This window comes from Hemitrygon akajei, chromosome 2, assembly GCF_048418815.1.
Source record: "Hemitrygon akajei chromosome 2, sHemAka1.3, whole genome shotgun sequence".
In the NCBI taxonomy this organism is placed as follows: Eukaryota; Metazoa; Chordata; class Chondrichthyes; order Myliobatiformes; family Dasyatidae; genus Hemitrygon; species Hemitrygon akajei.
In genome coordinates this window covers 197,371,611-197,394,827 of record NC_133125.1, presented here as the reverse complement: position 1 = coordinate 197,394,827, position 23,217 = coordinate 197,371,611, and the positions used below count along the sequence as shown (strand labels likewise).

The 23,217-nt window shown below is 49.6% G+C and overlaps 2 protein-coding genes across 2 annotated transcripts in view; one reads left to right on the top strand and one right to left on the bottom strand.

Annotated features, from left to right (window-relative positions):
- LOC140719912 (zinc-binding protein A33-like) overlaps positions 1-9,618 on the top strand; it is a 31,125-nt gene extending 21,507 nt beyond the window's left edge. The window contains exon 6 of the mRNA XM_073034840.1: positions 9,011-9,618. Coding sequence (XP_072890941.1) covers positions 9,011-9,543 — 533 coding nt within the window. The 3' untranslated portion in view covers positions 9,544-9,618. The remainder of the gene's footprint in view (positions 1-9,010) is intronic.
- A 4,233-nt stretch (positions 9,619-13,851) lies between these two features.
- LOC140719903 (endogenous retrovirus group 3 member 1 Env polyprotein-like) lies at positions 13,852-22,000 on the bottom strand. The gene is made up of 2 exons (XM_073034831.1): positions 21,255-22,000; positions 13,852-16,370 (listed from the first exon to the last, which is right to left on the bottom strand). Exon 2 carries the CDS (start codon positions 16,076-16,078, stop codon positions 14,408-14,410), a length of 1,671 nt encoding a protein of 556 aa, XP_072890932.1. The 5' UTR covers positions 16,079-16,370; positions 21,255-22,000; the 3' UTR covers positions 13,852-14,407.
- Positions 22,001-23,217: the final 1,217 nt, after the last annotated feature.

Sequence of the window (23,217 nt, the reverse complement as noted above, 5' to 3'; positions counted from 1 at the left end):
ACTCCTCAGTCCACAGTCACCTCAGACTCGTCTCATCATCCCTCATCCCTCCTCAGTCCACAGTCACCTCAGACTCGTCACATCATCCCTCACCCCTCCTCAGTCTACAGTCACCTCAGAATCGTCTCATCATCCCTCACCCCTCCTCAGTCCACAGTCACCTCAGAATCGTCTCATCATCCCTCACCCCTCCTCAGTCCACAGTCACCTCAGACTCCTCATCATCCTCCACCTCTCCTCAGTCCACAGTCACCTCAGACTCCTCATCATCCCTCACCCATCCTCAGTCCACAGTCACCTCAGAATCGTCTCATCATCCCTCACCCCTCCTCAGTCCACAGTCACCTCAGACTCCTCATCATCCTCCACCTCTCCTCAGTCCACAGTCACCTCTGACTCATCACATCATCCCTCACCGCTCCTCAGTCCACAGTCTCCTCTGACTCGTCACATCATCCCTCACCCCTCCTCAGTCTACAGTCACCTCAAAATCGTCTCATCATCCCTCACCCCTCCTCAGTCCACAGTCACCTCAGACTCCTCATCATCCTCCACCTCTCCTCAGTCCACAGTCACCTCAGACTCCTCATCATCCCTCACCCATCCTCAGTCCACAGTCACCTCAGAATCGTCTCATCATCCCTCACCCCTCCTCAGTCCACAGTCACCTCAGACTCCTCATCATCCTCCACCTCTCCTCAGTCCACAGTCACCTCTGACTCATCACATCATCCCTCACCGCTCCTCAGTCCACAGTCTCCTCTGACTCGTCACATCATCCCTCACCCTCCTCAGTCCACAGGCACCTCAGACTCCTCATCATCCCTCCCCACTCCTCAGTCCACAGTCACCTCAGACTCGTCTCATCATCCCTCATCCCTCCTCAGTCCACAGTCACCTCAGACTCGTCACATCATCCCTCACCCCTCCTCAGTCTACAGTCACCTCAGAATCGTCTCATCATCCCTCACCCCTCCTCAGTCCACAGTCACCTCAGACTCCTCATCATCCTCCACCTCTCCTCAGTCCACAGTCACCAAAGACACCTCATCATCCTCCACCTCTCCTCAGTCCACAGTCACCTCTGACTCATCACATCATCCCTCACCGCTCCTCAGTCCACAGTCTCCTCAGACTCGTCTCATCATCCCTCATCCCTCCTCAGTCCACAGTCACCTCAGACTCGTCACATCATCCCTCACCCCTCCTCAGTCTACAGTCACCTCAGAATCGTCTCATCATCCCTCACCCCTCCTCAGTCCACAGTCACCTCAGACTCCTCATCATCCTCCACCTCTCCTCAGTCCACAGTCACCAAAGACACCTCATCATCCTCCACCTCTCTTCAGTCCACAGTCACCTCAGACTCCTCATCATCCCTCACCCATCCTCAGTCCACAGTCACCTCAGAATCGTCTCATCATCCCTCACCCCTCCTCAGTCTACAGTCACCTCAGAATCGTCTCATCATCCCTCACCCCTCCTCAGTCCACAGTCACCTCAGACTCCTCATCATCCTCCACCTCTCCTCAGTCCACAGTCACCAAAGACACCTCATCATCCTCCACCTCTCTTCAGTCCACAGTCACCTCAGACTCCTCATCATCCCTCACCCATCCTCAGTCCACAGTCACCTCAGAATCGTCACATCATCCCTCACCCCTCCTCAGTCTACAGTCACCTCAGAATCGTCTCATCATCCCTCACCCCTCCTCAGTCCACAGTCACCTCAGACTCCTCATCATCCTCCACCTCTCCTCAGTCCACAGTCACCAAAGACACCTCATCATCCTCCACCTCTCCTCAGTCCACAGTCACCTCTGACTCATCACATCATCCCTCCCCACTCCTCAGTCCACAGTCACCTCAGACTCGTCTCATCATCCCTCATCCCTCCTCAGTCCACAGTCACCTCAGACTCGTCACATCATCCCTCACCCCTCCTCAGTCTACAGTCACCTCAGAATCGTCTCATCATCCCTCACCCCTCCTCAGTCCACAGTCACCTCAGACTCCTCATCATCCTCCACCTCTCCTCAGTCCACAGTCACCAAAGACACCTCATCATCCTCCACCTCTCTTCAGTCCACAGTCACCTCAGACTCCTCATCATCCCTCACCCATCCTCAGTCCACAGTCACCTCAGAATCGTCTCATCATCCCTCACCCCTCCTCAGTCCACAGTCACCTCAGACTCCTCATCATCCCTCCCCACTCCTCAGTCCACAGTCACCTCAGACTCGTCTCATCATCCCTCACCGCTCCTCAGTCCACAGTCTCCTCTGACTCGTCACATCATCCCTCACCGCTCCTCAGTCCACAGTCTCCTCTGACTCGTCACATCATCCCTCACCCTCCTCAGTCCACAGGCACCTCAGACTCCTCATCATCCCTCCCCACTCCTCAGTCCACAGTCACCTCAGACTCGTCTCATCATCCCTCATCCCTCCTCAGTCCACAGTCACCTCAGACTCGTCTCATCATCCCTCCTCCCCAGTCCACATTCACCTCAGACTCCTCATCATGCCTCACCCTCCTTAGTCCACAGTCACCTCAGACTCCTCATCATCCCTCACCACTCCTCAGTCCACAGTCACCTCACACTCGTCTCATCATCCCTCACCCCTCCTCAGTCCACAGTCTCCCCAGACTCATCTCATCATCCCTCACCCCTCATCAGTACACAGTCACCTCAGACTCGTCTCATCATCCCTCACCCTCCCCAGTCCACAGTCACCTCAGACTCGTCACATCGTCCCTCACCCCTCCTCAGTCCACAGTCACCTCAGAATCATTTGATCATCACTCACCCGTCCTCAGTCCACAGTCACCTCAGACTCGTCTCATCATCCCTCACCCTCCTCAGTCCACAGTCACCTCAGACTCAACTCATCATCCCTCAACCCTCTCAGTCCACAGTCACCACAGACTTGTCTCATCATCCCTCACCCCTCCTCAGTCCACAGTCACCACAGACTCGTCTCATCACCCCTCACCCCTCCTCAGTCCACAGTTACCTCAGACTCCTCATCATCCCTCACCCTCCTCAGTCCACAGTAACCTCAGACACGTCTCATCTTCCCTCACCCCTCCTCTGTCCACAGTCACCTCAGACTCGTCTCATCATCCCTCAACCCTCTCAGTTCACAGTCACCACAGACTCGTCTCATCATCCCCCACCCCTCCTCAGTGCACAGTCACCTCAGACTCGTCTCATCATCCCTCACCCCTCCTCAGTCCACAGTTACCTCAGACTCCTCATCATCCCTCACCCCTCCTCAGTCCACAGTCACCTCAGACTCGACTCCTCATCCCTCACCCCTCCTCATCCCTCACCCCTCCTCAGTGCACAGTCACCTCGGACTCGTCTCATCATCCCTCACCCCTCCTCAGTCCACAGTCACCTCAGACTCGTCTCATTATCCCTCACCCCTCCTCAGTCCACAGTGACCTCAGACTCCTCATCATCCCTCACCCCTCCTCAGTCCACAGTCACCTCAGACTCTTCTCATCATCCCTCACCCCTCCTCAGTCCACAGTCACCTCAGACTCGACTCCTCATCCCTCACCCCTCCTCAGTGCACAGTCACCTCAGACTCGTCTCATCATCCCTCAACCCTCTCAGTTCACAGTCACCACAGACTCGTCTCATCATCCCTCACCCCTCCTCAGTGCACAGTCACCTCAGACTCGTCTCATCATCCCTCACCCCTCCTCAGTCCACAGTTACCTCAGACTCCTCATCATCCCTCACCCCTCCTCAGTCCACAGTCACCTCAGACTCGACTCCTCATCCCTCACCCCTCCTCATCCCTCACCCCTCCTCAGTGCACAGTCACCTCGGACTCGTCTCATCATCCCTCACCCCTCCTCAGTCCACAGTCACCTCAGACTCGTCTCATTATCCCTCACCCCTCCTCAGTCCACAGTGACCTCAGACTCCTCATCATCCCTCACCCCTCCTCAGTCCACAGTCACCTCAGACTCTTCTCATCATCCCTCACCCCTCCTCAGTCCACAGTCACCTCAGACTCGACTCCTCATCCCTCACCCCTCCTCAGTGCACAGTCACCTCAGACTTGTCTCATCATCCCTCACCCTCCTCAGTCCACAGTCACCTCAGAGTCGTCTCATCATCCGTCACCCTCCTCAGTCCACAGTCACCTCAGACTCATCTCATCATCCCTCAACCCTCCTCAGTCCACAGTCACCTCAGACTCCTCATCATCCTCCACCCCTCCTCAGTCCACAGTCACCTCAGTCTCGTCTCATCACTCCCCTACTCCTCTCTCTACCGGCCGTCACCCTCTCCAGTCCTGACTTTGGCACGAAACGTCGACAGTCCCTTTCCTCCCACAGATGCTGCTCGACCCCCTGAGTTCCTCCAGCAGATTGTGTGAGGCCTGATTATTGGATATGTTTAAGGTGGAGTTAGAGAAAGATTTTGAAAGATGGAGGAATTGAGATCTTGGGGAACTGGTACAGATGTGGAATTGATGCTGACATCAATCAGTCTCTGTCCCATTGAATGAAGGGCCTGTTCCTGTTCTCTGTTCCCTGTTTCGAAGAATGAGAGGAGATCTCGGGGAAACACAAAACTCTTCCCGGGCTGAACAGACGGGATGCAGGGAGGATGTTTCCCCTGTCTGAGGAGTCAAGGGTCAGGGGTCACTGTCTCAGGATGGGGTGGACCCTCAGAGGATGGGGTATCTTTCGAATTCCCAACATCACCCACTCACTGTTCAATACACTCACCCCTCAGATAAGACCATATGAGCATAAGATATAGGAGCAGAATTGGGCCATTTGGCCCATCGTCTGCTCTACTATCCCATCATGCTGATCCAATTTTCCTCTCAGACCCACTCTCCCGTCTTCTTCCCGTATCCTTTGGTACCCTGACCAATCAGAAATCTGTCAAGACAACACACACAAAACGCTGGAGGAACTCAGCAGGCCAGGCAGCATCTGTGGAAAACAGTACAGTCAGTGTTTCAGGCTGAGACCCTTTGGCAGGATCTATCACTCTCTGTCTTAATCATACATAAAATCTTGGCCTCCACAGCTGCCTGTGGCAAAGAATTCCAGATTCACCACTCTCTGGGTAAAGAAATTCTCCATTCTAAAAGGACGCCCCTCTGTTCTGAGGCTCTGTCCTCTGGTGTTAGACTCTCCCTCGATAGGAAACATCCTCTCCACATCCACTTTAACCGTTCGATAGGTTTCAATGAGGTCTCTCATCATTCATCTGAATTCCAGTGAATACAGACCCAGAGCCACCAAACGCTCTTCATATGACAAGCCATTCGATCCTGGAATCATTTTTGTGAAACCCCTTTGAACACTCCCCAGTTTCAGTACCAATCCTTTCTCACATAATACTTCACAATACTTCAAGTGAGGCCCCACCAGCGCTTTATAAATTTTAACATTACATCCGTACTTTACAGGGATTTCTAAGTCCCTTTGCTCCTCAGTTTTTTTGTATTTTCCCTCCATGAGAAACAGAGAGAGACGGGGTGAGTGCTTGTCTTTATCGGTCAGAATACTGAGTACAGGAGCTGGGATTCCTGTTCCGTGTGTACAAGACGTTGTTCCGGCCACATTTGGAGCAGTGTGTACAGTGCTGGTTACCTTCATACAGGAGGGATGACATTCCACTGGGGAGGGAGCAAAACAGATTTACAAGGAAGTGACTGGGACAGGAGAGCATATAACCCCCAACTTAAATTCTTCCATATACTTGCCTAGCAGTCTATTAAACTTCACTAGTGTATCTGCCTCCACCACTGAATCAGGCAGTGCATTCCACGGACCAACCACTCTCTGAGTGAAAAACCTTCCTCTAATATCCCCCTTGAACTTCCCTCCCCTTACCTTAAAGCCATGTCCTCTTGTACTGAGCAGTGGTGCCCTGGGGAAGAGGCGCTGGCTGTCCACTCTGTCTATTCCTCTTAATATCTTGTACACCTCTATCATGTCTCCTCTCATCCTCCTTCTCTCCAAAGAGTAAAGCCCTAGCTCCCTTAATCTCTGATCATAATCCATACTCTCTAAACCAGGCAGCATCCTGGTAAATCTCCTCTGTACCCTTTCCAATGCTTCCACATCCTTCCTATAGTGAGGCAACCAGAACTGGACACAGTACTCCAAGTGTGGCCTAACCAGAGATTTATACAGATGCATCCTTACCCCGCGACTCTTAAACTCTATCCCTCAACTTATGAAAGCTAACACTCCATAAGCTTTCTTAACTACCCTATCTACCTGTGAGGCAACTTTCAGGGATCTGTGGACATGTACCCCCAGATCTCTCTGCACCTCCACACTACCAAGTATTCAGCCATTTACTTTGTACTCTGCCTTGGAGTTGGTCCTTCCAAAGTGTACCACCTCACACTTCTCCGGGTTGAACTCCATCTGCCACTTCTCAGCCCACTTCTGCATCCTATCAATATCTCTCTGCAATCTTCAACAATCCTCTACACTATCTACAACACCACCAACCTTTGTGTCGTCTGCAAACTTGCCAACCCACCCTTCTACCCCCACATCCAGGTCGTTAATACAAGTCGCAAAAAGTAGAGGTCGCAGAACAGATCCCTGTGGGACACCACTAGTCACAACCCTCCAATCTGAATGTACTCCCTCCACCACAGCCCTCTGCTTTCTGCACGCAAGCCAATTCTGAATCCACCTGGCCAAACTTCCCTGGATCCCATGCCTTCTGACTTTCTGAATAAACCTACCATGTGGAACCTTGTCAAATGCCTTACTAAAATCCATGTAGATCACATCCACTGCACTACCCTCATCTGTATACCTGGTCACCTCCTCAAAGAACTCTATCAGGTTTGTTAGGCATGATCTGCCCTTCACAAAGCCATGCTGACTGTCCCTGATCAGACCATGATTCTCTAAATGCCCAAAGATCCAATCTCTAAGAATCTTTTCCAACAGCTTTCCCACCACAGACGTAAGGCTCACTGGTCTATAATTACCTGGACTATCCCTACTACCTTTTTAGAACAAGGGGACAACATTTGCCTCCCTCCAATCCTCCAGTACCATTCCCGTGGACAACGAGGACTTAAAGATCCTAGCCAGTGGCTCAGCAATCTCTTCCGTCGCCTCGTGAGCAGCCTGGGGAATATTCCGTCAGGCCCCAGGGACTTAGCCATCCTAATGTATTCTAAGAACTCCAATACCTCCTCTATCTTAATATCAACATGCTCCAGAACATCAACCTCACTCATATTGTCCTCACCATCATCAAGTTCCCTCTCATTGGTGAATACCGAAGAGAAGTATTCATTGAGGACCTCGCTCACTTCCACAGCCTCCAGGCACATCTTCCCACTTTTATCTCTAATCGGTCCTACCTTTACTCCTGTCATCCTTTTGTTCTTCACATAATTGAAGAATGCCTTGGGGTTTTCCTTTACCCTACTCACCAAGGCCTTCTCATGCCCCCTTATTGCTCCTCTCAGCCCCTACTTAAGCTTCTTTCTTGCTACCCATCTGATCCTTGCTTCCTAAACCTCATGTATGCTGCCTTCTTCCACCTGACTAGATTTTCCACCTCACTTGTCACCCATGGTTCCTTCACCCTACCATTCTTTATCTTCTTCACCTGCACAAATTTATCCCTAACATTCTGCAAGAGATCCTTAAACATCGACCACATGTCCACAGTACATTTCCCTGCAAAAACATCATCCCAATTCACACCCGCAAGTTCTAGTCTTATAGCTTCATAATTTGCCTTTCCCCAATTAAAAATTTCCCTGTCCTCTCTGATTCTATCCTTTTCCATGATAATGCTAAAGGCCAGGGAGCGATGATCACTGCCCCCCAGATGCTCACCCACTGACAGATCTGTGACCTGACCCGGTTCATTGCCTAATACTCGATCTAGTATGGTATTCCCCCTAGTCGGCCTGTCAACATACTGTGACAGGAATCCATCCTGGACACACTTAACAAACTCTGCCCCATCTAAACCCTTGGAACTAATCAAGTGCCAATCAATATTAGAGAAGTTAAAGTCGCCCATGATAACAACCCTGTTATTTTTGCACCTTTCTAAAATCTGCTCCTCAGTATCTCTGCTGCTACCAGGGGCCTATAGAATACCCCCAGTAGAGTAACTGCTCCCTTCCTGTTCCTGACTTCCACCCATACTGACTCAAAAGAGGATCCTGCTACATTACCCACCCTTTCTGCAGCTGTAATAGTATCCCTGACCAGTAACGCCACCCCTCCTCCCCTTTCCCCCCTCTCTATCCCTTTTAAAGCACTGAAATCCAGGAATATTGAGAATCCATTCCTGCCGTGGTGCCAGCCAAGTCTCCGTAATGGCCACTACATCATAATTCCATGTATGTATCCAAGCTCTCAGTTCATCACCTTTGTTCCTGATGCTTCTTGCATTCAAGTACACACACTTTAGCCCTTCTACCTTACTACCTTTACACCCTTTATTCTGCTTCTCTTTCCTCAAAGCCTCAAAGAGGTGGGCACAGTTTCAAAATACATCTTTCCAGGTACCTGGCTAAGAAAGGTGTGAAGGAATAATAGGAAAATGCAACGAGCTCATTAAAGCAAGTTGGGCCGAAGAGCTTCTTTGACCCTCTCTTTCCATCCCTGCGGTATCCCTGTGTTGTTCAGAAAATCCTGCTCTCCAATCCGGAGGTAAACCCTCGGGAAGGTGCTGGTTGTCCATCCGCTGTGTTTGGGTAAATCCCCGGGAAAGGTTCCTGTCGCCACCGGACTGTCCGACTGCCCAGCGGCCTCTCCCGCTGTCCGAGTCTCCTCCCGATCCCCCGGGCCGCGCTGCCCGAGTCTTCCCCCGATTCCCGGGGACTCTCTAATTCTCTGCTTCTCCTCCCGATCCCCCGGGCCGAGCTGCCCGAGTTTCCACCCCCCCCCCCACCCGATCCCCGGGGCCGCGCTGCCCGAGTCTACCCCCAGTCCCGGGGACTCTCTAATTCTCTGCTTCTCCCCCCAGTCTCTTTCACCCTGGATGTGGAAACGGCGAATCCGAAGCTCGAGGTGTCTGAGGATCGGAAGAGTGTGAGATACACCGGGACCCGGAGGGATCTCCCTGACACCGGGAAGAGGTTCACAATCCGGCCTTGTGTCCTGGGATCGGAAGGATTCACATCAGGGAGACATTACTGGGAGGTGGAGATGACGGGGAATCGGTACTGGGGCCTGGGAGTCGCCGCAGAGTCTGTGGACAGGAAGGGAGAACTCAGAAAGAGTCCGGAGAACGGTTTCTGGATCATCGGGCGTCGTGATGACATGATGTGGGTTCTCACCTCCCCTGAGTCCCGTCTCCCTGCCGGTCCCATCCCCGGGAGGGTGGGAGTTTATCTCAGTTACGAGTCCGGGATAGTTTCATTTTACAACGCAGAGACCAAGTCCCATCTCTACACCTTCACTGGGAATAAATTCACGGACAAACTTTATCCTTTCTTCTGGACTGTATATACAAACCTGTGTCTGAGAATCTGCTCCGGTTCCGCTCCGGGTCTGTAAACGGGTCGGGTCCGGGACCGGCATCAGGAGTAAGTCAGTGTAAATATAAATGTGCGGAGAATGAAATAAACACGTTGTGAGAATTATCGGTCCATTAATTTTAACCCGTTCACCGCATTCGTCCACGGAACAGTAACACTGCGGATTTAGCAGCAACCGCGGGCGACGGGTCCTGAGCTCCCCCGGGTGCTAAAGTCCACCCGCCCCGAGACAGGTGAAGTGGGACAAGTGGTGGTGACCGGGAGAGGGAGGCGGGACACGTGACGGTAACAGGCTGGAGAATCTCAGCGTGTCAGGTAGCATCTATAGAGGGAAATGGATAATTGACATTTTGGCTCAATGTCCTCCCACTGGACTGAAAGTGAGAGTGGAGTCAGTCACAATCCATGGAGTTCATATTTCACACCGATTATCTCTCCCGAAATCTCCACCTATCACCCGTCACTTTGTACTTCTTCCTCCCCTCCCCCCACCTTTCCCCTTCCTTTCCTGCCCTGATGAAGGGTCTCAGCCTGAAACGTCGACTGTTTACACTTCTCCACAGTCGCTGCCTGGCCTGCTGAGTTTCTCCAACATTTTGTGTATGTTGCTCTCGACAGCCAGCATCTTTTATTCAAACACCACCCGTCCTGTGGATTCTGACATTTTCTGTTTTTGATTTAGTTTCTCGAGCATTTAACACGAGATTCTGCAATGAGAGATTGAGTTGAAGTAGGAGGTCACCAAGAAATGGTGCATTTTGAGGCGGATGGAGTGAAAGTGCTCGACAAAGCAGTCCCTCCATCTGAGTTTAAGGGGTTCGGTGCTAAGTTCCAGGACAGGACCCGGGGTTCTGATCCCAGGATTGCTGCCCGTGCCACGTGCTAGAGAGGCCAGAAACAGGAAGATCATACAGTTTAACGCCTGGCTAAGGAGCTGGTGTAGGCTTTCAGATTTCACCGCTTAAAGTACATTTATTATCAAAGTACGTATACCTTATGGAACCATGAGGGTTGTCTCCTTACAGGCAGCCACAGAACAAAAACCCAACAGAGCACATTTTAGGAAAAGACATTGAACATCCAATGTGCAGAGAGAGAAAACAAATCACGCGGACAACAATAGTATTATTTACGAGTGATGAGGCTCTGCACAGGGAGTTCGCTGATAAGTTAAAGGGCAGGACATCCAGTGTTGTGATCTCAGTATTGCTACACATGTCACGTGCTGGTGAGGTCAGAACTAGGAAGATTATGCAGTTTAACACCTGGCTAAGAAGTTGCTGTGTTAAGGAGGGCAGAGGTTTTTGGATCATTGGGCTCTCTTCCAGGGAAGGTGGGATCTGTACAGAAAGGACGGTTTGCACCTGAACTGGAGGGGGAATAATATCCGGGCAGGAAGGTTTGTTAATGCTGTACAGTGGGGTTTAAACTAGAGTTGCGGGGGAATGGGAACCAGAGTGTCAGAACAGTTCGTGGAGAGGTTGTGGAGGCAGATGCTGGTAAGACCTCAAAGTCAGGAATGAAAGGCTGGACATTGTGCATCCAGTGTCCTGAGCTGCCTGTATTTCAATGCAAGAAGTGTCGTAGGAAAGGCAGGTGACAGGGCTGAAGATGAGGTGGCTGGTTTACAAACAGAGGCAATGTGTAGTGAGGGGAGGCTGTCGATAAGGCAAAACTAAAATCAACTGGATGAGTTGTAATGTAAAAGGCAGACAAAACTGAAAAGGATCCAGGACTGAAAGTGTTATATTTGAATGTGTGCAGTATACGGAATAAAGGAGATGAACTTGTAGCACAGTTACAGACTGGCAGGTATTGGCATCACTGAATCACGGCTGAAATGAAGATTATAGCTGGGAGCTTAATGTCCAAGGATACAGATTGAACAGACAGGAAGGCGTGGGGGGGGGGGGGGTTGTCACTCTGTTGGTAATAAAAACTGAAATCAAATCATTAGAAGGAGGTGACATGGTGTCGGAAGGTGTTGAATCAGTGGGGACGGAGCTAAGGAACGGCAAGAGTAAAAAGACCCTGATGGGAGTTGCATACAAACCCCCAAACAGTGGTAAGGATACAGTCTACAAGTTACACAAGAGACTGAAATGCATGTCAAAAGGGCAATATTACGATTGTCAAAGGGGTTTCAATATGCAGGTATATTGATGATTTTTTTACAGCAGCTCATGGTCGAGCCCACTTGGGGATCAGCAATTCCGGATTGGGTGTTGTACACTGAATCAGGATTGATCAGAGGGTTTCAGATAAAGTGACCATAATGTGATCGAATTCACCCTGAAATCTGAGAAGAAGCTAAATCAGACTTATCAGTAAAAGCCAAAGAGAGGGTATATTAGTGAGAACAGCCTCCCGGACAGCCACATCTGCACCAGGTACGTCGAGCTGCAGCTCCTTAGGGACCGGGTCACGGAACTGGAGATGCGGCTCGATGACCTTCGTCTGGTCAGGGACAGTGAGGGAAACTGGTCCAGGAGCCCGATGGCCACAGGCCGTAGCTACGGGGTGAGTTCAGAGCTGAGGAGAGTGACGATGGTTGAAACTCGTTACAGACAGCGGCAGGAATTGAACCCAGGTCACTGACACTGTGAAGCATTAACACTAACCACCATCATTCTATGTTCTAAAATCAGCTTGTTGTGAGGATTCAGAGGGTGAGAGTGGAGGTTTCTTTTTCAGACTAGAAGCCTGTGACCTGTGAAGCCTGTACCACAGGATCAGTTCTGGGTCACCGTTGTTACTCGTGTCCTGTATATTAACGATGAGAGTGAGAATGCAGATCGCCTGGTTAGTAAGTTTGCCGATGACACCAAATCAGCCGCCCGTCATCAATCAGTGTGAGAGTCGATACTGACGTTCAAAGCCCAAACGGTCTTTCGGAAGTCCGGAAGTTGCAACTGGATGGGCAACTCCCGGACAGGAGGCCCAGAGGCCGGTCCTGTAGTTGTCGGACTTTGTGTGTGAGAGGGTGAATGGGAGAGCAGCAAGGGGCTTGTTTTGCTGTTGTTGTTTGTTGTGTCGTGTTGTCTCTGTGGTCTGTGTAGCTTTACTGAACATTGTGGACATGCTGTTACGTATTCAGGCAACAATAAATATATGAGTTAGACAAGGGTTTTTATAACAAATAACACGTTTATTAAACAATTAAAACAAACCCCCCAAAAGTAAACAAATCACTAACGTAACCGGAAATCAGCTGCTCTGCGGCAGCTTAAACAGTTCTTAAAGCAATGAAGCTTACAGTCCTTAAAGCGATGTTGCAAGAACAGTTCTTTAAAGTAGTATTGCCAAAAGTTCAAAATGCTCACAGTCCATTTAAGGGAGAGACTTTTTAAGACGATTTAAATTCTCTTTCACGTCGTTTTGTTTCGGTCCCCGAAGTCGAACTTTTCCCACGAAGAATTTACGAAACGAAACGGCTTAAAGGCACTGACCTTTCCTTTACCACACTGTCCTCAATCTTTTCTGCTATTCCGCAGAGATTAACACGAGAACAATCAACGAATTCCTTCCGAATAAGGATCAAACAAGGTCGAACCTGTTTCACCGTCGAAATCGATTCTCCTCGATCTTTAACTCCCGAACTTCGATCTTCACTCGCCACTGACTCTCAACTAGCAGTATAGTAAAGAAACTGCTGGCAATGACCTTTTAAACTTTAGGCATTAGATAAAACTTCATCTGTCAACTAAACTGCGTCATAACATTAAACCACGCAGTGTCATGAAGTCAACATGGCAAATCCAGCCACGAACTGCCCCTCCTCACAGGGAGGGGTCCTCCTTTTATACCCTGTAAAAAAAACCTGTCACATGATCTCTACTGGCGGGAAAATGACATCACTCCACCATCACAAGACCATTACCTCAAGTCCAGTATAGCTTCAACCCCAGTCACGTGACAAGGGTACCACTGTCACGTGTCACGAGTACGTAACAATGCAAATGCTGAGTTGGTGCTGGGATGTGTGGTGCCCCTTGCGGGCTGCCCCCGGCACATCCTGAGGTTGTGTTGGTTGTTAATACGAACAACGTATTTCACTGTATGTTGCCTTGTACCTGTGATAAATAAACCCAATCTGAATCTGAAAAAAAATCTTCAGATCTCAGTCTGAAACGTCGACTCTTTATTCTGCTCCATGGATGCTGCCCGACCTGCTGAATTCCTCCAGCATTTTGTGTGTGTTGCTCTGGATTTCCAGCATCTGCAGAATTTCTGATGTCTCTGATCCGACTGCAATTCAAAACCCCGACCCCCCCCCCCCACCCCACCATACACCATGTCAGAAATAATCCTACACTCTGAGTCTCAGCAAACTGCAAAGCGGCAAAGCTTTATTTTTCACGAGTCTGCAGAGTCGGACCCAAAACTGCTCCAGCAGTATTGAGCCCAGAGCATTACATTTCATTTCCTTTTATACAGTTTCAAGTAGGTTATCACGTGTCCCTCAGTTGCTGTATCATTCCTACAATTATTCATAGTCAGCTCCACTCTCCCCCTCCCCACAGGCTTGTACATTTCGGGGGTCACATACACATTTTCTCATATCCTCTGTCCTTGGAGTTAGCCATCCGCAGAGCCATGTCTGCCAAGTTTTCAAACACTCATCGGCCTTGGAGTTAGCCACAAGAGTACAGCTTATCTCCATCTGTTTCATCCACCTCCGCTCTCAGCTCCTAGCTTAATGACTCCTTTTTAGTTCTTCATGATTACCACAAGGTACAGATTGTACCTATACAGTTTTGCAAGAATCTTATATCCTTATTTAGCAATGTGTCAGCATATGTTTTGTAAGCTTAGATCTTAGCACAGTCTAACCTTAACCCTTTCTCTTCTTACAATTCCACCCTTTTTCTTTTTAGAGTGTGCTAAGGATTTGTCCAGGGATTCCACTCTTTCAGTTCTCTGCCTCGTTGCAACAGCATTTTAGCCGGGTCAGCTGGGTTCCCTGGCTGCATTACCTGTACTACTACTCGCGTTATTAATGCTCTCAAGCAGGGTATTAAGCATGGTAATATGATTATCATTATGAGTATTCCGCCTAATATTAACAGGGCTATTCGCCACCAGCTTCCTCCCAGCAGACTATCCAGCCAACTCAGGTTCCCTAAGGATCTCCAAGTTTGTACTGGCACATGGGCCAACTTCCGAATTTTGTCGGATATTTTCAACACTGCCTTTCCATTATCATTTATCTTTAGGCAACAGTTTGTCAGATTGAACTTTCCACAGACCCCTCCCTCGGAGGCCAATAGGTAATCCAATGCTAATCGATTTTGGTATATGGCTGTTCTCATCTGGCTTTGCTGCTCAGCCAGCAATTCCAGAGCCAATGCGGTTTGGTTGGTGATCACCTCTACTACAGCTTGTAGGCGTATTATTCGATTTAACATATATACCGGGGTTCGGTAACCCCATGACCCATCCTGGGCCCAAGTTGCTGGTCCGTAATATTCAATGATGCGTGCTGGAGGCCACTCGTCGCCCCATTCTCCCACCTTTATCTCCCGCTTCTCCCTTCTCAGTGAGTCAAATAACTTGATTCCCAATTCCCTATCTTCATCCTGGGGTAGGAGGAAGAACTCTGGCCTTATAAGGCCTAAGAAACAAACTCCTCCCCATCCTTTCGGCAATTTGGTGTATGCCTGATTCCCACAAATCCAGAACAGACCTTCTGGGACAAATCCTCCTTTCCTTGCTTTCCGCCAGGCTTTCCAAACACTGGGAATTCCTTCGTACGGGTTATGCCCACTGCAATTCCAGATTCCCGAATTGTTTCCCATAGCCGTACAATTATCCTTTGCCCCTTTAGTTATGTACCAAGTCGGCTCCTCGGGCCACCAAGTGGCATTATTTTTTGTTTTAGCCAACTTTATACTCTGACATGGGCTTTCTCCTACTTTCACCTTCCCTTTTCTTTCTACACATACTTGTCCTTCCGGATAGTTTGTTAACTTCCATTCTTGCGTCCTCCCAGTCCTTTTCTTATCCCAATCATGAGCCAATAGCTCCCACACACTCAAACTCTCACCTATCCATGGCCATTGCTCGCTCATGTGGGGTCCCCCACAAACCCAACAGTCACTTACATTTAAACTTGTAGCTATTCGAGTTGCTAAGTCTATAAACAGGTTTTCCTTCATTTCCGGTCTTGTTTTTCCATAGGTTCCCCATTCTTCTCTGACTCCACCAAACTCTGCCCTTCCTTTTTCTTTCCTTTCACATATCCATTCTGTCTCAGGGCATGTACTTTCTCGTACACTCCAACTTCTCCCTTCTCCTTTTTCTTCTCTCACTGATCCACCGGGGTATCCCCTGTTCTTTCTCAGGGTATATTTTATTCCTCCCTCTTCACATTCCTCTTTTTCTTTTCCATAACATTGGTCATTTACATGTGAATGTGACACAAGGGCCCCGGGTCGTTCTTTTCCTTTCTCCAAAACTCGGTTCCTACACTTGTCACATTTCCCTTCTATTTTTCCCACATACAGAATTAAATATATTACAGTCAATAATGTAACAGTCCACATTGAGTTCATTTTTGTTGCCTTTTCAGTTTCACCACCAACGGTTCTTCACTGGGAACACAGGTCCACTCCGTGTGTCCCTCAGGCTTAACTGGTCCCTTTATTCTGGATGCGTGGGTCCACCCTTTCTCTTTTGTTCGTACGGCCGCCTCGGTGGTTAACAGGACCTGGAAAGGGCCTTCCCACTGTGGTTGTAACTTCTCCGGCTTCCAGGTCCGTACCAGAACCCAATCTCCAGGCACGATCTGATGTAAAGCAAAGTCGAGCGGCGGAGTCTGGGCCAAGAGACCCTTCTTCCGCAGTTCTGCAAAGGAACGAGATAGTGCCAGTAAATAGTTCCTTATAAAAATATCACCCCCTTGTAGCGTGGGGTACCCTTCTACCTTATTCCAATACGGGAGTCCAAACAGCATTTCATAGGGGGAGATTCCTATATCCTTCCTGGGTGCTGTTCGGATTCTTAACAGGGCGATGGGGAGACACTTAGTCCAGGGTAACTTGGTTTCTAGCATTAATTTGGTCAATTGCGCCTTTAAGGTACTGTTCATCCTTTCCACCCGTCCCGAACTCTGGGGATGCCACGGGGTATGGTATTTCCATTGGATACTCAATGCATCACAAATCAACTGGTGCGTCTTGGAGGCAAAGTGTGTCCCTCTGTCCGAGTCTATGGACCCCATGATCCCATATCTGGGGATTATGTTTTCTAGTAGTATTCGGGCTACTGTAGGCGCATCGGCCTTTGTGGTCGGGTATGCTTCCACCCAGTGGGTAAAATGATCCACTATTACTAACAGGTACTTCCATCTCTGCACTGAGGGTAGTTCGGTAAAGTCGATCTGGACTCTATGGAACGGTCTCATGGCCAGTGGCTGGCCACCTCTTGGAGTGGATCGCATCACTTTCTTGTTTATCCGCTGGCACGTCGGACATCCAGTTATCTCTTGCTGGGCCAGTGTGTATATTCCTTTGCATACATAGTCCCTCAGAATTGTGTCGCACATGGCCTGTACTCCCCAGTGGGTTTGATGGTGCAACTGTTGGAGGATGTTGCGGGTTACTTCCTTATTTAGTACCTGTCTCCCATCCGGGACCGTCCATTTACCATCAGTGTCTTTTCGGGCTCCTAGTTGGTTCATGCTATCAATCTCTATTTGGGTAAACATAGGTTGTTTAGTAAGTCCTTCCCTCACTGGTATCAAGGTCAGGAGTTGGATCGGGTCTTCAACGGCTGCTCGTTTGGCCTCCCCATCGGCTAGACGGTTCCCTACTGCTTCAGGTGTTGATCCTTTTTGGTGTCCGGGTACATGTACTACCGCAATCTCATTTGGTAGGGCCAGGGCTTCCAATGTCATACTTATCATTTGCTCGTGTGCCAGTCCCTTTCCTCTGGCCGTTATCAGTCCTCTTTCTTTCCATATCTTCCCAAAGGTATGTACTATCCCATAGGCGTACTTAGAGTCAGTGTATATTGTTCCGATCCTCTTCTCCAATATCCTCAGAGCCCTCTGGAGTGCGTATAATTCGCATGACTGGGCCGACCAGTTTCCCGGTAATCTCCCGGACTCCACTATTCTTTCAGTCTCTCCGTCAATGATGGCATATCCGCTGTGCCGTACTCCATCAATACATCGTGAGGATCCATCTATATACAATTCCTGTCCTTCTCCCAGGGGAACTTCCTGTAAGTCCTCCCGGCTCTTTGTTTGCAAGTCCAACAATTCAATACAGTCGTGTTCTGACTCCTTTTCTTCTAGTCCTCCATAGAGGAACTGGGCTGGGTTGCAACTGGAATCCTTTGCGAAGTTTAGGTCTTCTCCGGTCATCAGTATAGTTTCGTACTTTAGAATGCGGGAGTCAGTGAGCCACCGATGTGCCTTCTGGGCTAGTAGGGTGCTGACCGAGTGGGGAGAATGCACTGTGATCTTCCCTCCAAAGGTTAGTTTCCGGGCTTCCTCTACCAATACCGCTGTCGCTGCCACTGCTTGGATACAGGTGGGCCATCCACGCGATACCGGGTCTAACATTTTTGACAGGAAAGCCACGGGTTGCCGCTTTCCTCCTCTTAGTTGGGTGAATACCCCTTGGGCCATTCCTTCGGCATTGTTGACGTACAGCTGGAATGGTTTTTCCAGGGCTGGCAAGACTAACACCGGAGCACGGATCAATTGCCCCTTGATATAGTTGAATTTTTGCTCCTCTTCCTTTGTCCATTTTACTGTTTGCTCATCTTGCCCGAGTTTATCATACAGAAATCTCACCAGGGGAGTATAATTCTCAATCCAGATTCGACAATACCCCACTAACCCCAGGAACTGTCGTATCTCCTTCTTGGTACGAGGTAGCGACATCCCTGTTATTCCAGCTATCCTTTCTGGGGTAATGCTTCGCTGTCCCTTACTGACCCGGTGTCCCAGATACCTTACTTCCTTTTCCACAAATTGTAACTTTTTCTTGGAGACCCGTAGCCCCTTTTTCCCTAGGAAGTTCAGTAATCTGATGGTATCTTCCTGCACCCCTTTCTGTGTTGGCCCGGATAGTAATAAATCATCCACATACTGTAGCAGTTGGTTCTCTGGAGCACATTGGAATTCCGCTAGTACTTGCTCCAAGACCTGCCCGAATAGGTTAGGTGACTCAGTGAATCCTTGCGGCAGGACCGTCCATCTGAGTTGTCTTTTCCGCCCTGTTGTGGGATTTTCCCATTCAAACGCAAACATGTCCCGACTGCTTTCTTCTAGCGGGCAACTCCAGAAAGCATCTTTTAGATCTATTACACTGAACCATTCATGGTCAGGGGAGATTTTACTCATCAGGGTGTACGGGTTGGGTACTACCGGGTATCGGGTCTGGACTACTGCATTTAGACCCCGCAGGTCTTGTACCATCCGATAAGTCCCGTCCGGCTTTCGCACCGGGAGGATGGGGGTATTATATGGCGACATACATTCTTCCAGCAGTCCATCTGCGATCAGCCCTTCAATTACCGGCTGCAGCCCTTTTCTTCCTTCCATCGCAATGGGATACTGCTTCCTCCTTACTGGGCGACCGTCCGGTAGAAAGGTGATCTGTAGAGGGCTGATGTTCAATCCTCCCCTATTTCCCTCTCTATACCACACCTCGGGCTCTATTTTCTGGTCGTCCTCTTCTTTTAATGCGAATAATTTTACTATTATTTCTCCATTGTTCGGCACTGTTCCAATGCCCAGTTGCACTTGCAGGTCCCTTCCTAATAGGTTGAATCCTGCCGAGGGCAACAGGAGAAGGTCTTGCCTTGTTGCCCTATCTTCATATCCGACTTCCACATTGTCCACAATGGACACTTGTATCGTTTTTCCTCCGATACCGGATACCTTCATTACTCTTGTTCCTGTTCGGGCGCCGGGAGGTATCTGGATTACACTGGATCTTTCAGCACCCGAATCTACCATAAAGGTTGTATCTGACCCTTGGGGACCTAATTTCAGATTTACCAGGGGTTCCTGTCGATAGTCTCTTCTCCCCAAGGGTAGGAACCCCCGACCCCCCTAGTCTTCGTCCTCCATCATGGCATATGACCTGACCTCTCGCCGATACTTAGGACATTCCCGTTTAAAATGTCCTTCCTCGTTACAGTGGAAGCATCTTAGAGTCCTTCGCGTTTTCCTTCCTGGTTCTTGGCCATTGCCTCGGTCTGACCACGTTCCCCTCTTTTCCCTGTTTTCTGTGGTTACTTGCCGTACTGTCTGAACCATTATCCTAGCGGTATTTTTCTGTTTCTCCTCGTCTCTTCTTACAAACACCTTCTGCGCTTCTCGCAGTAATTCACTCAAGGGTTTTGAATTCCAGTCCTCCATCTTCTCTAGTTTCTTCCGAATGTCTGGCCAGGCTTTCGATACAAATTCTACCCTAATTAGCTGTTGTCCCACCTCTGTCTCCGGGTCTACCCCCGCATATTGTTGCATATTTTTCCGAATTCTATCCAGGAAGTCAGTTGGGGTCTCATCGGGGTTTTGATGACTTCCAAATGCCTTATTGAAATTATGACCCTTGGGGACCGCTTGTCTTATTCCCTTTATCAGGAATTCCCTCATGTCTCTCATGTTTCCTCGTCCTTCAGGAGTCTGTTTGTTCCAGTTTGGCTCCGTGAGGGGAAACTTAGGTGCCCCTTCGGTAGTCTTTTCTTTCTCCCACATAACTATAGCCGCTTGTCTTATCATTTGTCTCTCTTGGGTTGAGAATAACGTCCCCATGATGGAATACATTTCATCCCAGGTGTATATATTAGGCCCGAGGAACTGATCCAACTGTTCAGCCAGTCCCATCGGATCTTCCAGGAGGTTCTTCATTTCTTTTTTAAAGGTTCTTACCTCAGTGCTGGTCAGGGGAACATTCACATACCCCGTTCCCCCATCAGGTCCACTCATCGGGACCTCCCTTAAGGGGCATAACTTGGGCTCCTCTTCCTTTTTCACCCGTTGTCGTGTCCGGGAGCGCGTCATAATAAAGGGGGGTCCTGATTGTGGTGGATTCCCTTCCTCCCACTTCTTCCTTTCTTTTTCTAACCACTCATCGTATTCCTCTTTTCGTTTTTCTTCTTCTTCCGCCCATTCTTCCCGTTCTTTTTCCTTTTCAGCCTCCGCCTCCCGTGCCGGATCGTCCGGTTGGAGGGGGGCAGAGGGAGCCGCCTCCGGTTGTTCAGGCCGGGGCACGTAAGGCGGAGGTAAATGATTCAATACTTCCCAAGGAGGTTTCTCCTTGTTCTTTGTTTCCAATTTGTAACTTCTGGCTGAGTCTCCTGGCCCCGAAACCCAGCAAGAGGCGTATTCACTTTCTTCTTCTTTTACATTTGGCTTAGAGTTTACATATATGTTTAAGGCCTGTCTAACCCAATCCTCATCTGACCCAAATGGTGGCCACCATACCGAGGACCCTTTTATTGGCTGTTTGGACCATGATTTGCAATATTCTACCATTCTCTTTTTCTGCTTTCCCTTTGTTCGTCCATATCCCCATCCTGCAAACATTCTACCGAGGGGGCTATCAGGAGGTACCTTCGGGAACAAACCCGAACTCTCCGGCTCCTCTTCCTTTGAGCTTCCCCCTCCCATTATTCCCTTCCCGGCCCGGTTCTTTTTACTCTAGGTGTCGTCACACCTAGTTTACCCGGTCACACCCACCTAGATCTCAGTTAGCTAGTCTCACTTACCCGGTGTGCCGTAGAACCGTCTCCTTTCCTCCCTGCTTTGCCGCCTTGCGCTGTCCGGATCTCACTCGCTCAAGCCGTTTCAGACGACGAGCAAGGAATCAGGGACTGCCGAACTCGGCAGGGTGCACCTTCTCCGATGTCCTTCCTCTCGCCCTCCACGACCGGAGTGGGGATCCCGGACGAGCCCCCAGCTGTCAGAAATAATCCTACACTCTGAGTCTCAGCAAACTGCAAAGCGGCAAAGCTTTATTTTTCACGAGTCTGCAGAGTCGGACCCAAAACTGCTCCAGCAGTATTGAGCCCAGAGCATTACATTTCATTTCCTTTTATACAGTTTCAAGTAGGTTATCACGTGTCCCTCAGTTGCTGTATCATTCCTACAATTATTCATAGTCAGCTCCACTCTCCCCCTCCCCACAGGCTTGTACATTTCGGGGGTCACATACACATTTTCTCATATCCTCTGTCCTTGGAGTTAGCCATCCGCAGAGCCATGTCTGCCAAGTTTTCAAACACTCATCGGCCTTGGAGTTAGCCACAAGAGTACAGCTTATCTCCATCTGTTTCATCCACCTCCGCTCTCAGCTCCTAGCTTAATGACTCCTTTTTAGTTCTTCATGATTACCACAAGGTACAGATTGTACCTATACAGTTTTGCAAGAATCTTATATCCTTATTTAGCAATGTGTCAGCATATGTTTTGTAAGCTTAGATCTTAGCACAGTCTAACCTTAACCCTTTCTCTTCTTACACACCACCAGGGCAAAAATCCTCTCAGTATTTAACCTGTCAGGTCAACACAGCGTCTGAAATGTTTCAAAAAAAGATTTCCTCTCAGATTCAAGTTTATTGTCACCTGAATGTACAGATATAGAACCAAATGAAACAACATTTCTCCAGAACACAAGCACCCACATATTTCACACACGGCACATATTACCATAAGTAAGTCCTCTCTCTCTCTCTCTCTCCCCTCCCCCCTCCTCCCCCCCCCCCCCCCCCCCACCTATCGGATTCCCGTCGGGATATTTTCCATCGCTTTCCGTAGGGATCGCTCTCCATTCGACTCCCTTTCACTCTCCGCACATTTATATTTACATTGACTTACTCCTGACGTCGGTCCCGGGACCCGACCCGTTTACAAACCCGGAGCAGATTCTCAGCCACTCGTTTTCATTCCAAGTCCAGAAGAAAGAATGAAGTTTCTCCGTGAATTTATTCCCAGTGAAGGTGTGGAGATGGGACTTGGTCTCCGCGTTGTAAAATGAAACTGTCCCGGACTCGTAACTGAGATAAACTCCCACCCCTCCTGGCCAGGAGACGGGACAGAGGGGAGGTGAAAACCCACATCTCGTCATTAATCCGCCGGATGGTCCAGAATCCGTTCTCCGGACTCGGTCTGACCCCTCCCTTCCTCTCCACAGACTCTGCGGCGTCTCCCAGATACCAGCCCCGATTCCCCGTCACTTCCACCTCCCAGTAATGTCTCCCCGATGTGAATCCCTCCGATCCCAGCACACAAGCCCGGACTGTGAACCTCTTCCCGGTGTCAGAGAGATTCCTCGGGGTCTCGGTCCATCTCACACTCTTCCGATCCTCAGACACCTCGAGCTTCGGATTCGCCGTTTCCACATCCAGGGTGACAGAGACTGGGGGGAGAAGCAGAGAATTAGAGAGTCCCCGGGGATCGTGGGGAGACTCGGGCAGCGCGGCCCCGGGACCGGAGTAAAGGCCGCTGGGCCTCAGGACCCTTTCCCGGGGTTTTACCCAAACACAGCGGATGGACAACCAGCACCTTCCCGAGGTTTTCCGGAACAACACAGGGATACCGCAGGGATGTAACGAGAGGGTCAGAGAAGCTATTCGGCCTAACTTGCTCGTTTCATTTTCCCATTATTCCTTCACACCGTTCTTATCCAGGTACCTGGCAAGATGCATTTCAAAACTGTGCCCACCTCTACAG

Bases quoted from the DNA above. Each gene is read 5' to 3' on its own strand.
- LOC140719903 (XM_073034831.1), bottom strand. From the start codon at position 16,078: ATGAACTCAATGTGGACTGTTACATTATTGACTGTAATATATTTAATT.